The sequence below is a fragment of the Schistocerca nitens genome, chromosome 5 (genome assembly GCF_023898315.1).
Source record: "Schistocerca nitens isolate TAMUIC-IGC-003100 chromosome 5, iqSchNite1.1, whole genome shotgun sequence".
NCBI classification, from domain to species: Eukaryota; Metazoa; Arthropoda; class Insecta; order Orthoptera; family Acrididae; genus Schistocerca; species Schistocerca nitens.
Window position 1 is genome coordinate 135,221,059 of NC_064618.1, and position 19,212 is coordinate 135,240,270.

The 19,212-nt window shown below is 38.3% G+C and overlaps 1 protein-coding gene across 2 annotated transcripts in view; it reads left to right on the forward strand.

Annotated features, from left to right (window-relative positions):
• LOC126260932 (alpha-1,3-mannosyl-glycoprotein 4-beta-N-acetylglucosaminyltransferase A) overlaps positions 1-19,212 on the forward strand; it is an 815,533-nt gene that overhangs the window by 784,262 nt on the left and 12,059 nt on the right. For both annotated transcript variants that reach the window (XM_049958432.1, XM_049958433.1), the window contains one exon: positions 6,087-6,280. In XM_049958432.1, the coding sequence (XP_049814389.1) occupies positions 6,087-6,280 (194 nt within the window). The remainder of the gene's footprint in view (positions 1-6,086; positions 6,281-19,212) is intronic.

Sequence of the window (19,212 nt, forward strand, 5' to 3'; positions counted from 1 at the left end):
ACAGGAAAATTAAAGAGACCTTTGGAGAAAGGACAACCACTCGCATGAATATCAAGAGCTTTGATGGAAACCCAGTTCTAAGCAAAGAAGGGAAAGCAGAAAGGTGGAAGGAGTATATACAGGGTCTATACAAGAGCAATGTACTTGAGGACAATATTATGGAAATGGAAGAGGATGTACATGAAGATGAAATGGGAGATACGATACTGCGTGAAGAGTTCGACAGAGCACTGAAAGATCTGAGTCGAAACAAGGCCCCCGGAGTAGACAACATTCCATTGGAACTACTGACGGCCTTGGGAGAGCCAGTCCTGACAAAACTCTACCATCTGGTGAGCAAGATGTATGAGACAGGCAAAATTCCCTCAGACTTCAAGAAGAATATAATTATTCCAATGTTAAAGAAAGAAGGTGCTGACAGAAGTGAAAATTACCGAACTATCAGTTTAATAAGTCACGGCTGCAAAATACTAACGCGAATTCTTTACAGCCGAATGGAAAAACTAGTAGAAGCTGATCTCGGGGAAGATCAGTTTGGATTCTGTAAAAATATTGGAACATGTGAGGCAATACTGACCCTACGACTTATGTTAGAAGCTAGATTAAGGAAAGGCAAACCTACATTTCTAGTATTTGTAGACTTAGGGAAAGCTTTTGACAATGTTGACTGGAATACGCTCTTTCAAATTCTGAAGGTGGCAGGGGTTAAATACAGGGAGCGAAAGGCTATTTAAAATTTGTATAGAAACCAAATGGCAGTTAAGAGTCGAGGGACATGAAAGGGAAGCAGTGGTTGGGAAGGGAGTGAGACAGGGTTATAGCCTATCCCCGTTGTTACTCAATCTGTATATTGAGCAAGCAGTGAACGAAACAAAAGAAAAATTTGGAGTAGGTATTAAAATCCATGGAGGAGAAATAAAAACTTTGAGGTTCGTCGATGACATTGTAATTGTCAGAGACAGCAAAGGACTTAGAAGAGCAGTTGGATGGAATGGATAGTGTCTTTAAAGGAGGATATAAGATGAACATCAACAAAAGCAAAAAGAGGATAATGGAATGTAGTAGAGTTAACTCGGGTGATGCTGAGGGAATTAGATTAGGGAATGAGACACTTAAAGTAGTAAAGGAGTTTTGCTATTTGGGGAGCAAAATAAGTGATGATGGTAGAAGTAGAGAGGATATAAAATGTAGACTGGCAATGGCAAGGAAAGCGTTTCTGAAGGAGAGAAATTTGTTAACATAGAGTATAGATTTAAGTGTCAGGAGGTTGTTCCTGAAAGTATTTGTATGGAGTGTAGCAATGTATGGAAGTGAAACATGGACTATAAATAGTTTGGACAAGAAGAGAATAGAAGCTTTTGAAATGTGGTGCTACCGAAGAATGCTGAAGATTGGATGGGTAGATCACATAACTAATGAGGAAGTATTGAATAGGATTGGGGAGAAGAGAAGTTTGTGGCACAACTTGACTAGAAGAAGAGATCGGTTGGTAGGACATGTTTTGAGGCATCAAGGGATCACAAATTTAGCATTGGAGGGCAGCGTGGAGGGTAAAAATCGCAGAGGGAGACCAAGAGATGAATACACCAAGCAGATTCAGAAGGATGTAGGTTGCAGTAGGCACTGGGAGATCTACATCTACATCTACATTTATACTCCGCAAGCCACCCAACGGTGTGTGGCGGAGGGCACTTTACGTGCCACTGTCATTACCTCCCTTTCCTGTTCCAGTCGCATATGGTTTGCGGGAAGAACGACTGTCTGAAAGCCTCTGTGCGCGCTCCAATCTCTCTAATTTTACATTCGTGATCTCCTCGGGATGTATAAGTAGGGGGAAGCAATATATTAGATACCTCATCCAGAAACGCACCCTCTCGAAACCTGGCGAGCAAGCTACACCGCGATGCAGAGCGCCTCTCTTGCAGAGTCTGCCACTTGAGTTTGCTAAACATCTCCGTAATGCTATCACGGTTACCAAATAACCCTGTGACGAAACGCGCCGCTCTTCTTTGGATCTTCTGTATCTCCTCGGTCAACCCGATCTGGTACGGATCCCACACTGATGAGCAATACTCAAGTATAGGTCAAACGAGTGTTTTGTAAGCCACCTCCTTTGTTGATGGACTACATATTCTAAGCACTCTCCCAATGAATCTCACCCTGGTACCCGCCTTACCAACAATTAATTTTATATGATCATTCCACTTCAAATCGTTCCGCACGCATACTCCCAGATATTTTACAGAAGTAACTGCTGCCAGTGTTTGTTCCGCTATCATATAATCATACAATAAAAGATCCTTCTTTCTATGTATTCGCAATACATTACATTTGTCTATGTTAAGGGTCAGTTGCCACTCCCTGCACCAAGTGCCTATCCGCTGCAGATCTTCCTGCATTTCGCTACAATTTTCTAATGCTGCAACTTCTCTGTATACTACAGCATCATCCGCGAAAAGCCGCATGGAACTTCCGTCACTATCTACTAGGTCATTTATATATATTGTGAAAAGCGATGGTCCCATAACACTCCCCTGTGGCACGCCAGAGGTTACTTTAACGTCTGTAGACGTCTCTCCATTGACAACAACATTCTGTGTTCTGTTTGCTAAAAACTCTTCAATCCAGCCACACAGCCGGTCTGATATTCCGTAGGCTCTTACTTTATCAGGCGACAGTGCGGAACTGTATCGAACGCCTTCCGGAAGTCAAGAAAAATAGCATCTACCTGGGAGCCTGTATCTAATATTTTCTGGGTCTCGTGAACAAATAAAGCGAGTTGGGTCTCACACAATCGCTGTTTCTGGAATCCATGTTGATTCCTACATAGTAGATTCTGGGTTTCCAAAAACGACATGATACTCGAGCAAAAAACATGTTCTAAAATTCTACAACAGATCGACGTCAGAGATATAGGTCTATAGTTTCGCGCATCTGCTCGACGACCCTTCTTGAAAACTGGGACTACCTGTGCTCTTTTCCAGTCATTTGGAACCCTCCGTTCCTCTAGAGACTTGCGGTACACGGCTGTTAGAAGGGGGGCAAGTTCTTTTGCGTACTCTGTGTAGAATCGAATTGGTATCCCGTCAGGTCCAGTGGACTTTCCTCTGTTGAGTGATTCCAGTTGCTTTTCTATTCCTTGGACACTTATTTCGATGTCAGCCATTTTTTTTGTTTGTGCGAGGATTTAGAGAAGGAACTGCAGTGCGGTCTTCCTCTGTGAAACAGCTTTGGAAAAAGGTGTTTAGTATTTCGGCTTTATGTGTGTCATCCTCTGTTTCAATGCCATTATCATCCCAGAGTATCTGGATATGCTGTTTCGAGCCACTTACTGATTTAACATAAGACCAGAACTTCCTAGGATTTTCTGTCAAGTCGGTACATAGAATTTTACTTTCGAATTCACTGAACGCTTCACGCATAGCCCTCCTTACGCTAACTTTGACATCATTTAGCTTCTGTTTGTCTGAGAGGTTCTGGCTGCATTTACACTTGGAGTGAAGCTCTCTTTGCTTTCACAGTAGTTTCCTAACTTTGCTGTTGAGCCACGGTGGGTTTTTCCAATCCCTCAAAGTTTTACTCGGCACGTACCTGTCTAAAACGCATTTTACGATTGCCTTGAACTTTTCCATAAACACTCAACATTGTCAGTGTCGGAACAGAAATTTTCGTTTTGAACTGTTAGGTAGTCTGAAATCTGCCTTCTATTACTCTTGCTAAACAGATAAACCTTCCTCCCTTTTTTTATATTCCTATTAACTTCCATATTCAGGGATGCTGCAACGGCCTTATGATCACTGATTCCCTGTTCTGCACATACAGAGTCGCAAAGTTCGGGTCTGTTTGTTATCAGTAGGTCCAAGATGTTATCTCCACGAGTCGGTTCTCTGTTTAATTGCTCGAGGTAATTTTCGGATAGTGCACTCAGTATAATGTCACTCGATGCTCTGTCCCTACCACCCGTCCTAAACATCTGAGTGTCCCAGTCTATATCTGGTAAATTGAAATCTCCACCTAAGACTATAACATGCTGAGAAAATTTATGTGAAATGTATTCCAAATTTTCTCTCAGTTGTTCTGCCACTAATGCTGCTGAGTCGGGAGGTCGGTAAAAGGAGCCAATTATTAACCTAGCTCGGTTGAGTGTAACCTCCACCCATAATAATTCATAGGAACTATCCACTTCTACTTCACTACAGGATAAACTACTACTAACAGCAACGAACACTCCACCACCGGTTGCATGCAATCTATCCTTTCTAAACACCGTCTGTACCTTTGTAAAAATTTCGGCAGAATTTATCTCTGGCTTCAGCCAGCTTTCTGTACCTATAACGATTTCAGCTTCGGTGCTTTCTATGAGCAGTGCAAGATGAAGCAGCTTGCACAGGATAGAGTAGCATGGAGAGCTGCATCAAACCAGTCTCATGACTGAAGACCACCACCACCACAACATTAACAACAACAACAACAACAACAACAACAACAACATGTCTCGCATGACCGCTTTTCCTAAAACCATGCTGGTTTCTGCAGATAAGCTTCTCAGAGTCTAGAAAGGTCATTGTGTCTGAACTCACAGTATGTTCCATGATTCTAGAATGAATAGATGTCATTGAAATTGGCCAGTAATTATGTGCATCCGATTTTCTACCCTTTTTATAGATCACTATGCATATTTGTCATCATGTTATGTAATTTAATAACTTTTTGACTGTTCTTGTTGTTAAGTAATTTTGGCAAGATTTGAAATAATTATGAATTTCATTCATTCATTGTACACTATGCATATTCTATTTATGTAGTGGAGGTCCATGCCTACAGGAGTTAGTTCGAGATAGTTTGACCGAAGTAGTGCGGGAACAGTTTTCTTCCAAAATTTTGTCAGTGGAATAATAGCAGGTTGGTGCTGCTTAATTAATTCCCAAAGTTCCCTATGTACTTCTATTTTTTTCTGTCCATTTCTGCTTGATAATCCAAAGTTTTCTATCATGGTCATAGATTGGAAGTGAACATGAAATGAAACTCTGCATTTGTGGCAATGAAATGTTTGGCATTGTTATTCAGGGGAGTGTCTATGAATCCACAGTTTGAATAAACCACTAGTCACTTTAATTCTGATGCTTCATTTTTTTGTACAAAAATCTAATGCAATGGCTCTTCTGCACGTAACTATCACTTGGGCACCTCTTAAAATAACTTTCTATAAATGAGTTTCTTTGCCACCTCTGAAGTCCAGGTGCGTGTGACAAAATGTGTGAAGCTTTTACAAAGAGAGTATTTCTTCATATTGTTAACAACATCCCAGAAACTACTGTCTAATGTAATTTTACTTACTCTCCTTTGAGGCAGATGCTTGAAGCCTGCCCCAACCAGCATTGTGTCATTCCTCCTGTTATCTTCCCACTATTGACTTATTTAACTTATCAGCAATTATTTGCACATTCCATGGCATCTGTCAGCACTATCACACCTTCTCATTGTCAATAAGATTAATGGTGTTAACAAGCTGTTGTAGATGCTACAAACGTAGTTTCCTCAATTACTTTTCGTGGTGATTTTTTTACACGTCCACTGTGAGATAATGCCTGTAACTTTGAACTGCAATGGCAAGATCAGACTAATTACAATTTGCACATAGGAATTAAAGCAATTACTCTTCCCACACTGTACATGCAAGAAAATGAAATGAATGTATGGCATTGTTGGCCGGGAGGCCCCATCCGGCGAAGTTCAGCCGCCTGCAAGTTGAATGGGAAGGAACACTAATGCATGCTTATGTGGGAAACACCCTTTGCCTGCAACACACTTCACAGTGGCGTAGAGAATGCGTGTAGATGAAGATGTAGGTGGAGATGAATGAGGGTACAGGTACAAACTGGTGCTGCACTAGACTAGTTGCCCTTTGTTCATGAACAAATCAGGTCACTGTCTGCCTGATATCCTCAACCAGAGCAATACATGTTCAGATGTGCACACAGGATATGACAAAGTCTATAAAAATTATGAACATTTGTTATGAAAATGGAAATTTTCAGGTAATGATATTTTGAATACATGCACCACTAAAGGAACTTTATTTACAGGATAAGCAGTTTGGCCGGGTGGCACTGTTCTTCCCACACAAGAATCCAGAAGCATCAGTGAAGTCTGGTATCAAGCATTACAAGCAGTATAGCTTGGCTCGGGCATATGTGGGTGAAACTTTCTTCTGGGGCCTCCTGCCTCAGCCTGGAGACCAGCTCACATTCACCTTCAGGCAACCAATTCTAATCAAACGGTCAGTCTTGTTTGGCTCTTGTGCATATATATTTTTCTTTTGGCATGCATACTGATGTATAATTCACGATCTATGTACATTGTATGTAGCATATATTTTTAGTTTAATTGGAATATAATGTCCCCCCCCCCCCCCTCCCCTCCTTCGCACCTCTCACTCTGCTGCCACCTAAAAGAAATCGAGGTTGCCTGTTGAGAAAGCAACAACAGTAAAATTTGACAAGTTGGAACTTTTTCTCTTCTAAAATGGAGAACATTGGAAATTCTCTCAAAATTAAAAGCTATATTGAATGTATGATCATATTTATTGTCCTCACATACCAACTATTGTCCTTTCTGAAATACGTAATGAATTGGTAACTAATGGCATTTTATTATAGGTATACTAAAATAGGCAATTGTTAATGCCCTTACAAAAAGTGACAACAGTAATGTTAATAGCTTCATCATTCTTCTTCTTCTTCCTCTTATCTCCTTGGGATTGGCATGTTGTACAGGGTTTAACAATGTGTGTGTCAGCTGGTGACCAGATTCCCTTTCTGATGCTACCAGTCCTCCCCAGAAATGGAATTTTTATACCACATCTGTCTGCATCTAGAGTAAACACGATGTTAGTGTCAGAACATTTTTTAAATGTTGGTGTAGCATGTATATGAGGTGGGACATGGGTACCAATTTATCTAGTTGCATGTGGGAAACCACCAAAAATCCACATCCATGCTGTCTGGCTTATCAGCCCTTGTCATTAACCTGCAAAGCGGATTCAATACAGGGCAGGCTCACCTTCCAAAACCCAAGAAGCTGCTCCTTGACATGCTAGCCTATCTGGGTGGGTTTTAATAGCATCATTGTTGGCATGTTCTGAGTTTTTTGTGATTATAATGTACTCTAGAATAGTTCTGCTTTGGCAATAACAGCATACTTATTAAATGACAATTTGTATTTTTTAATGTTTGCTCAGCTAGAGTGCTATTGATTTGTACATTCTCAAAATTTTAAAGTTTATTTAACAATACTGCAACAGTTTGCCCTCTCCAAAGCATATGACAATGCAAATTACATCATCTTGTAAGATGAGAGATTTTATAGAATTAGTTATGTAGCTAAAAAATAGCATATCAAACTTCATGAACAGAATTCATAAATTTATGATACTTCATTCAGCAAATGTAGTTTGGGTATAAGATGTGTCAGTGGTGCCTTGCGTTCAGGGATGTTGCCTCTTTCATCTTATACTCGGTGATCTAGCTATGTAATTTCTTTTGCTGGTACTTCTTAGGAAGTAGACATGACTGGTTTGATTGAGAACAATTATTAGTGACTCACAAACTGTACAGTTAATCCCTAAACTCATCACTCACTTCAAAAACTTTAACTGGACCCAACCTGTATGCCACAATACAACATCAGTCACTCCACACACAAACTTTAGTGAATACGGTCAATCAATGAAACTCTAGCCAACTCTGCACTGCAACAATTAGGCCACAAAAAGCACATGCACTAAGCAACAACAATCTCAATTTGATAATGTGTTGTCAGCAAGCAAAATAACTCTGAAATTCTGATTGGGCTAAACCAGCAGTAGCCACAGCAACGTAATGGCATAATCTCCAATGAAGCTAATCAATAAACTTATGACAAATATCACAGTGGGTCCTTGCAGATCCCCAGAGCTTAAAAAAATAAATTTTGCAAGGAAATTTATGATATAAAGTTACATTATGAAATAAATCCATAAAGAAAGGTTCCAGTAGTTAGGAAAGAAACAGTACTTAAATATACACGATGGTAAATCAATAGGTGCATAAATTATACACACTAATGTCATAACGTGAAAACATACTTTCAAGGAATAAGTACCTATGACATTAATAGAAAAGTCTAACATACAATGTTAAAGAAAATATCCATGCAAAAGACAAAAAAAATTATTTAAAGAATGTTTCCATTATACGGGGTGGTCACAAACCGTATGAAAAGTTTGTAACAGTGCTGCAAGGTGGGTTGTGCTGAGCAAAAATCATTCAGAAAAAATTTGATATGTTGCATCATTTCAGAGTTAATTAGCAATGAACATAGCCAATGAGGCCATTGCATGCACAGAATCAAGTAGCCCATAACAGATGGTGTCAACAAATTTGTTCATTTGGTTTCCTAATAGCGAATAAGAAAATAATACAGAAATTGGATGTGACACAGTGGAAAGGATCGAACCCAAGCCAAAAGTTGAGCAGTTTTACGGGTTATCACTTATGCTATGAGAACAACTGACATTAACTGTAGCTGGTGGGATGCTTGAATTTGCATGTGCAATGTCCTGACTGGCTACTTCCAGTGCTAATTAATTCAAAAATAGTGGAACATATCAAATTTTTTTTCTTAATTATTTCTCGGCTCGACCAACCCTGCAAAAACTTTTCACTCTGTTTCTGACCCCCTGTAGTAGAATTGTAAAATTACTCTGAACATCACTATTAATCAACAGGCACTTTTTAGTGTGAAATCCCTAACCATTTCTTCACAAAAACAAATCAATTATTTGACATTTTAAGAAATGTTATTCAACTAATACAATTAAAATTAAATTAGCACATCCCAGTCTTTCTTGTTAATGCTAGTCACTCTTTAAGCAAGATTCATTGGGTTCATAAAAATGTGTATTATTGTGTTGGACAAACATAAAATAATTTAAATAGTCATGTAACATGAGTAATCATATAATTAATAAAGAGTATACATAAGTTAAAATATTGGAGCTAGATTTGCAGAGCATGGTTTACCTAGGTAAATAAATATTTGTACATAAATACCTCATAATTTGAAAAATTCAGATGAAAATACACTTCGGGTCACAATATTTAATCTCAGTCACTACAGTCATGAGTAATCAGCTTTGTAAAGAATAAGACAGGCTTGCTTAGTCACATTTAATGGACGTTCACATTGTGCCACCTCGGTAAACAAACTGTTTATTATTGTTTGCGGTAGGCAAACAGAACTAGTGCTGCTATATCATAAAATGCAAGACTATTAGTCACATGTAAATTAGTGTGATACAGTACAAAGGTGTGATTGTGTATATAAAATCACCCAATCTACTACTTGTTATCATCATCCATAAGAAAATTTTTTCGTGCACCAAAGGTGTTTACATTCTAGTTCTTGGGTACTGATAGAAAATTTATTAACTAAATTGCAGGAAGCATGCTCAACCAGTTCCCTTCTCGAAATCACTGGGAAAAAGTACTCAACCAATCTGTGAGATGCAAAAGCTGTCGAATCAGAATTGCTGTTGTTCACACGGTGACAATATTAATTTTTTCCCCCCTTTGTTTTCTTTTGCACCTCTTTTCTTCCCATTTGTTTGCCCCAATTCTGTTTTTGGTTTCTGTTCATCTTAAACATGTTTCTTCTCCATATTAAGCTGTTTCTCTTCTGCTTTTGATGTTTATTTTTCCTCACAAGTTCAGATTTCATCAGATTGAGACTCCAGGTTCATTCTGAATGCACACAAGAGCAAATCTACACTGTTTTATGAAATTGATTGGATGTAATTGTTCACATGGGACAAATTCCTTAAACTGTTTGTGAACAAGCAAATTATTGATGATACTGTTTGTGCAACAGTCTGTGCCACTGTTTTCTTTGCGTTGGCATTTCTGCTTCATTTTGGATTACATTTGTATCAACTGGCATGTTGCAAATTGTGGATTTCTTCATGTTTCTTCCAGTTCCTGTACTTTCCATTTCTTAATAGAATATTGTTGTTACACACTGTCATACTTAGACACATTTTTTATTCTGTTTGCATGCATCCTTAGCATGAAAAACCCCCATTATTTGTTACTTCACTGTTCATTAGAACTTTTTTGATGGTTTCTTGCTGAGGGTTTACTTGGGCCTGTGTATTACTTACATCTGCTTCTGTCTGTTGACAGTGTGTGAACCTCATGTGAAATACGGGCTGTTGCATGTTGAGCAACTCACTACATTTCATAAATTTATTGAACTTATCCTGCATGTCATTACAAATATATCTTGCTTTTCCATCTAATAATTCGTCCAAATATATTATCAATTTATGATTATTTGCCTTCAATTTTTGACACAAACATTGATTATCTGCCCTCATTTTTTGATTATTTGCATTTGTCTGTGTACAGGTGTCTTCAAAAAATTGCATTACCAAGTCCTCCCTTTGTACATTATCAACATGATTGTTGTCTATCACTGCCTCTTGCGATTCAACATTTATGTTCAGATTTGAACTTAAATTTTTAGTTTTCTCTACAGTTTGAATTCTGTCTATATATTTTTTCCTGGTCAGTGTTGCTAGAAAATTTGGGGCACCATTGAAAACTTCACATTTAAAAGATTTCAGGATATGGTCACCATATACGAGGGTCATCCAAAAAGTTAGTTCCGTTTCTATTTCTATCTGTGGCAGTGCTACGATCGCAGTTCCAAGCATGCGCAGCAGTTACTCTGTTGCAAGGAGAGGACATGTATGCCATTTCAGATTCCTGCTGCCGACGTGTGCTTTGTAGTGCTTCTTTATAATGTCAGCTGTAATTGAAAATGCTGCTGCGTGTGAAATCAGATCTGTGATTAGTTTTCTAAATGCAAAGAAAGTTAAACCAAAGGAAATTCATCAGCAAATTTGTGAGGTTTACGGACAAAATGCTATGAGTGATTCAATGGTCAGAAGAAGGGTAAGACTGTTCAATGAAGGACGTGGTAAAGTGCATGATGAAGCATGAAGTGGATCTTCAACTTTTGTAGTCCTGTCTTCCTCAGTTGCGTGTAACCTGTAAGTATAGTTCAAAACATTACTACTTAATAGGAAATAGCAACCACCAGAACTGTTTATAACCTATAGGCACAGTGACAAAAATATAAATAAAATAGCTAACATATGTACATATTCCAGGCCACTGATGATGCCTTGCTGAAAATAAAGGCGAAACGCATATGGCACTAAAATTGTGTTTTATTCAGTTGCTGTCAGACGGTCCATAAGTAAAAATTATCAACATACCGTAATATTACACGCAACTGAGGAAGACAGGACTACAAAAGTTGAAGATGTCAATACAGCTATGTCAAGCATTCCCTGTCAACGTGTACAACAGGTTCAAGAAAATACATCTGAGACTCCATAAGATGATGCAGCACATAAAATTCAACAAAACATGCAAAAAGAACGATTTAATTCCAAGTTACATTAATGTAAAGGTTAAAAACAGTTCTACAGTGGCACAAAAGTCGAAATCATTTGCAGAATGATATTGGTTACTACATGAAATTAAGATGCTCTATTTGAAAAAACAACACCTAAACATGATGCTCTATGAGACTCATCTAGAATTGGCAAAAAACGTAGGAAATGTTGCAGTTTTCATGGCACTAGTAGAAAAAACTGAACACAACACATACACAGCAATGAAACATTTACAAAACAAACATAAACAGAAGGTAATGAAACTAACAGTAAAAAAGACGCAAAAATACATTTACATTTTAAATGTGAAACCACATGAACTCCAACACACACATTCCATCCACGCTTAGTTAACCTAACAGAGACAGAACTACACGAAAATGAAAAAATGCTCTTGGAGAAAGGTTTGAAACACTGCACCAATAGCAAAGTGAACAATCAGTACATAGAAAATCTCATAGTAGAAACTGAACACATCCTTACACGTGAAGAACAACAAAATAATTGTGAAATAAACATAGGACTGACAAGAGAGCTAGTAAAAGAAGAAATAAAAGGCATAATAAAACAAACACAGCAGACACACAATAAGAACAACCAAACAGAAGCAGCCACTATGAAAAGGTTAAAATAAAAGTTAACAAACAATAACGTATTAATAACAAGAGCAGACAAGGGAAATATAACAGTACTCATGGCTAAAGAGCAATACATCACAAAAACCAAGGAATACATAAACACCAATGCCATACAAAAACTGAAGTCAGATCCAACTACACGATTCCAGGCAAATGTGAAACGAACACTGAAAAACATTGAACACACATTCACAGACAAACAGAAATACTACTTAACACAGAAAAACCCACAAGCACCAACACTCCGCAGTCAACCGAAAGTACATAAAGCCGGAATGCCAATGAGAGCTGTTATCAACTTCAAGAAAGCCCCAACATACCGCATAGCCAAACACCTCCAAAAGTTAGTTACAAAACACTATAAAGTAGAAAACAACAGATCAGTGATAAACACAGGAAACCTAATAGAAAACATACAGGTACCACACACAGCATCACCGATTTCATTCGATATAGAAAATATGTATACCTCCATCCCTATCACAGAAACAATAGAAATCATAGAACAAAATCTCTCATCCCACAGCAACCTCACCACAGACGTAACAAAAGAAATAACAGATATGCTCAGACTGACAACTGAACAAAACTACTTTCAGTTTGAGAAAGAATATTATCTACAAACTGATGGACTGCCCATGGGATCCCCAATATCAAGAACACTAGCAAATATTTTCATCAGTCACCTAGAAAATCAGATATTTGAAAAGATAACCACAAATGAAAGTTTCAAAATCATATATTGGTACAGATACGTGGATGACATTATTTGTCTGGTAGATGAGCCAAGTGAAAAAATAGATTAACTCCATTCAGAAATAAACAAAGCTCATCAGAACATAAAATTCACACTTGAAAAAGAAAAAGGAAATCAAATAAATTTTCTAGACATTACAATTAAAAAAGAAAATGGCAAACATACGTTTAACATCTTTAGAAAACCAACAGCCACAGACACAATAATACATTCCACATCCAACCACCCCCACAGCCAGAAACTTGCAGCACTAGGACACATGCTACATAGATTAAACAGAATCCCACTCAGCAAGAGAAACTATGAACAAGAAATGAGTACAATCATACAAATAGCTAGGAACAACGGGTATGACACACATGTGGTATACAGGCTCAATCAAAAAATCAAAAAACAAATAAAAACAAACACATTTCCAGAATACAAAAGAATTCACAAGCTGAAAACTTACAAACACGCTCAACAAACACACACAATGACAACACCACACAGAAAAGAACCAGATGGTACACCATGACCTACACACGTAAACTAACACACAGAGTTGCAAACATCCTAAAGAGACAGGGCTTCAAAATAGCATATAAGCCTGGGCAAACCCTTCAATCACACCTAAGCCAGCCAGCTACCAAGAGGGACAAATTCCAACAATCAGGAATATATAAACCTGAATGTCAAAGTTGTGATGCAGTATACATAGGCATGACATGCAGGAATTTTGAAACAAGATACAAAGAACATATCAGATGTTGGAAGTGTGAAACAAACCATTCCACATTTGCAGAGCATTTAAAACACTACAATCATCATCCTACAAACATGGAACAAGAAATGAAAATAATGAGAATAAGCAACCATGACAAACATCTTATACAAACACAAGAAAACTTCCACATCCAGAAAGCCATAGCAGAAAACAAACATGTGATAAATGTACAAACACACATCAGCACAGGCTCCCTACTAAACTTAATAAAGGAAATAACATAAAACAAGAAAACTCTTCCCCACACCATCTGGAGACACACACACACACACACACACACACACACACACACACACACACACACAAATGCATACATGAACAGACCAGATACACTTTGGCAAAAACATTTGACAGTCGGCAACAGAAACCAAAACATTGCATTAAAACAAGCGTTCAGTGCATAGTGCTGTGGAATGTGGAAAAAAAAAAAAAAAAAACCGCAAATTGGCGTTCATAAGAAGAAGAACATCAAAAATGCAACAGGAGCGTAATATGTAAGAAATTGTCCACGCAACCTGTAAGTACAGTTCAAAACATTACTACTTAATAGGAAGTAGCAACCACCAGAACTGTTAATAACCTATAGGCACAGTGACAAAAATAGCTAACATATGTACATATTCCAGGCCACTGATGATGCCTTGCAGAAAATAAAGGCAAAACGCGTATGGCACTAAAATTGTTTTTTATTCAGTTGCTGTCAGACGGTCCATAAGTAAAAATTATCAATATACCGTAATGAAGTGGATCCCTGTCTGTGGTTAGTGGTGAACTGGTTCACACAATTGAAGAGAAGTTTAACCACAACCGTAAGTTTACACTTAGTGCCCTTGCTATGGAAGTTCCACAAATCTCACAATCAGGTTACCTTCCATTTGGAAAGCGGTTGCACTCAGCGACTGTTATATTGACTTTTAAATTACCGATTGCAGCAATCAGTCGTCCTTGCTTAAATTTCATTATGCAGATCTAGATTTCAGCTATAAGCTAGCCATTCTCAATGCACTATTATTTTTGCTCAAAGCGTGTAAGTCCTTGTTGATCGGGCTTCACCCACAGTTCATTGAATACTAGTATTGGGTACTAGTATTGAATACTAGTATGGGTAGTATTCAATGAACGGTGGGTGAAGCCCGATCAACAGAGACTTACAAGCTTTGAGCGAAAATAATTGATGAAATTGTTACTGAAAAACTGAAATTTCGAAAACTGCTCACGTTGGGTACCCAAAATTCTTACTGAACAACACAAAAAACAATGGATGGGCAGTGTACTTCAGTTTTTGACAAAAATTGTCGTGCAATACAGAACAAGTAAAGAAGATTACTATTAAGTTTTTTTCCCCCACGATAGTGACCAACCTCACACAGCGAATGTGACCAAACAACTCTTATGGGAATTTCACTGGGACGCATTTGATCATCCTCCTTACAGCCCGGACCTCGCTCCTAGCGACTTTCATCTCTTCTTACACCTAAAATCTGTCCTTGGTGGTAAACACTTCAACGATGACGACGAGCTGAAAGAACATGTTACCACATAGTTGCATTCACAGGTGGCAACCTTCTATGAAGAAGGCATACAAAAACTTGTGCCACACTATGATAAGTGCCTACAAAATTTCAGAAGCTATGTAGAAAAGTAGTTTAACAGTTATAGATTTTTGTACAATAAATATTTCATCTGTTACTGTACATGTTAGTTTTATACAACCAAATGGAACTTGTTTGGGGCATACCTCATATAAGGCAATATGTCGATGGTGACTTGTATTATATGATGCTACCTCTCTCTTCTTACATTCAATGGTCTATTTCAATGATATATTTTCTTTTGCTGGTGATTTTTCAGGAAGTGGACAATGATGGATTGGATTGAAAACAATTAGCAAATCTGACACAGTACGGTTTATTCCCAAAATCATCACTCGTTTCGTGCAGCTTAACTGCAGCCAGTTCTGGCAACGTCTCGTATGCCACAATACAATATAAATTGTTTTCACACTGAAGCTTCACACCATTTGGAACACAGTGTGGATAAATAGCATCACATCACATCAGCGAGTGCAGATGACTAAGGACAGACTCTAGCAAACTCCATACTGCAACTACTGTGCTACACAATGGAAGCGCACGAAACTACAATAATCACAATATTGGAATGCATTGTCAGCAGGCAGAGATTACTCTGAAATGGTGGACTCAACTAAATAAGCAGTAGCATAGTGCATAATCTGCAGTAAAGTTACTCAATAAACTTACAACAAATGTTCCAAAATAAAACAAACTTACCAACGTGGAAGGATTTTAGATCTTCATATGGAAAATCTTACAAAAAGTTCCACTGATTCAGTCTAATGTCCACTGTTCTTTCTGATATACAAAAATGACATTCCATTCACCACTTTGCGTATTTTCATTTAGTGATGTACTATAGGCTTGTCTTGCAGGATAGCTCATTGCCACAATAATACGTAATATGCAGTTGTAACTGACAGTAATCTTGGGGACGTCTTTCTGAAGTGCAGATGTAGATCTGGACAGTCCAATATCTTGGTAAAATTATAGAAAATGTCCACAAAGTATTTGCCGGTGTTCACTGTTTGTCAAATTTTTAATGGGGTCAAGTATGTGCTCCTCTTTCTATAACAACTAACTTAACACCTGTTAATCCTTTTGCGGGCCATGGGAATATACTTCCCACTAAATGTATTTCTTTACAGCAGTTAAGGGAATGTGTGTTACTACTTCTGTACTCTCCTGGCATCTAGTGACAGTCTGCTGTTCCAGCTATAGTTTCTGTTTGTTGTGAAATGCAGTCTTCAGGACTGTGGGAAGTATCCCACCAAACAATGGTGTTTCAATGGTTGTTGGTAACTATGGTTACCACCAAAGTAGTTTCTGGAAGGGGCTTGGGAGGCATACTTACCACAAAATTAATCTGTCATTTGTAGTACTTGGGAAGCCTACTTACCACAATCTTAGGAGTGTTCCAGAGCTTTTGGGGATACATCTTACCACATCTGTCTACGCCTGACATCTTTTCGTAGCACACTGCACCAGGTGTATGAAAACTGCTCCAACAGTCAGTTTGTTTGTCATGGGATCACTACTATTGCCAGAACACATTGATTTGCTTATGCAATATACATTATTGTGACCTGTGTTAGCTCATACTTTTATTGTATGATAAAGTTTCGAGGATTGTTTTCACATTGCGGTAAGTAAACTTTAAATCAATAGCAATTATTTTTTAAATAAAGTAAAAGAAAACATAAAATAAAAACAGTAAACACTGTTCATTAGTTTTTTACGTGTAACAGCAACACAAAACCAGCCTCAAAAGTGAAGTGTGAAATCCATTTATCACCAGTTTTAATACCTCACAAAGCTGTCATGGTGATACATGTACCACCATAGGTTTTGGTCCTAAAAGACAAAAATAATATTACCAGAAAATAAGTCAGTTGATCACACTTCTAATAGGACGGCAAAAAATTATCTTCCCTGAGTTGCTACAAACAATGTGCCCACAAAATTGTAAAATAAGTCATTGTTCTGTGTAGATCTGGAAGATCATAGGTAGAATACAAAAGGTAACCACTCCTGTATATTTAAGCAGGACATAAACATATGGACAATAATGTAAAGTAGCAGGTTAGTTGACTAACTTGGTTTTCTTCAGAACTTCCCCCTCCTCCTCCGGTCTTGCTCTACATCTGGATAGATACTCTGCAAGCCACCATAAGGTATGTGGCGCAGCGTACCCTGTACCACTACTTGTCATTTCTCCTCCTGTTCCACTCACAAATAGAATAAGGGAAAACGACTGCGTATGCCTCAGTGTGAACCCTAATTTTTTGTATCTTAGCTTTGTGGTCCTTACGCGCGATGTATGTTGGCAGCAGCAGAAACGTTCAGCAGTTAGCTTCAAATGCCAGTTCTCTAAATTTTCTCAGTAGTTTTTTCTGAAAAGAATGCCGCCTTCCCTCTAGGGATTCCCCATTTCAGTTCCCGAAGCATCTCTGTAACACTTAAGTTTTTGTTCGAACCAACCGGTAACAAATCTAGCAGCTCTCTTCTGAATTGCTTCAATGTCTCCCTTCAATCTGAGCTGGTATGGATCCAAACACTCCAGCAGTACTTAAGAATAGAGCACACCAGCATCCTATATGTGGTCTCCTCCTCTCTTTTATAAAATTCTCCCAATAAACTGAAGTTGACCATTTGCCTTCCCTACCACAGTTTTCACATGCTCGTTCCACTTCATATTGCTTTGCAACATTACGCCCAGATATTTAAACGACGTGGCTGTGTCAAACAGGACACTAGTAGTCATCTTGCATCTTCCTACAGTCACTCAACTTTGACACCTTATGGTACACCAAGGCATCATAAGCAAAGAGCCGCAGCCTGCTGCCCATTCTGTCTGCCAAATCTTTTATGTATATAGAGAACAACGGCGGTCTTATCACACTCCCCTGGGGCACTCCTGATGATAACCTTGTCTCTGATTAACACTCGCTGTCAAGGTAAACATACTGTGTTCTAATACTTAAGAAGTCTTCGAGCTACTCGCATATCTGTGAACTTATTCCATATGCTTGTACTTTTGTTAACGGTCTGCACTGGAGCACCATCTCAAATGCTTTCCAGAAATCTAGAGATATGGAATCTGTCTGTCTGCCTTCATCCATAGTTCTCAGTATACCATGTGAGAAAAAAGGCAAGCAGTTTCGGATTAGCGATGCTTGCTAAAACCATGATGATTCGTAGACATAAGCTTCTTAGCCTCAAGAAAGTTTATTATATTTGAACAGAGAATGTGTTCAAGGATTCTGCAGCAAACTGAAGGTGAGGATATTGGTCTGTAATTTTTGCAGCTCTATTCCGTTACCTTGCTTATATACTGGAGTCACCTGTGCCTTGTTCCAATCACTTTGGACTTTGTGCTGGGCGAGATATTCATGATAAATGCAAGTTAGGTAAGGGGCCAATGCTGTTGAGTACTCTTTGTAAAATCGAACTGGGATTCCATCTGGATTTGGTGATTTATTTATTTTCAAATCTTTAAGTTGCTTCTCTATGCCAGATATGCTTATTTCTATGTTGTCCATATGGAAATCTGTCCGATGGTCAAATGACAGTACGTTTATACAGTTCTCCTGTGTGAATGATTTTTTGATTGTGAAATTTAAAACTTCGTTGTACTATCTCCAACTGCCACACCAGACTGGTCAACAAGGGACTGAATGGAAGCCTTGGACCGATTTTACATACAACTAGAATTTTCTCAGGTTCTCTGCCAGATCTTTTGCTAAGGTGCGACGGTGGTAACTGATGTACGCTTCGCAATAGATCTTTTCACAGAAGCACGAATCTCTACTAACTTTGTTTGTCATCATTTGTGCATCCCCTTTTGAACCTAGAGTGCAACAGCCTCTCCTTCCTCAGCATCTTATGAATTTCGTTACTAAACCATAGTGGGTCTTGTTGCACACAGCTTTATTTTTTAAATTCTTTTTGGAATACGAGAAAGGTTGAGAACA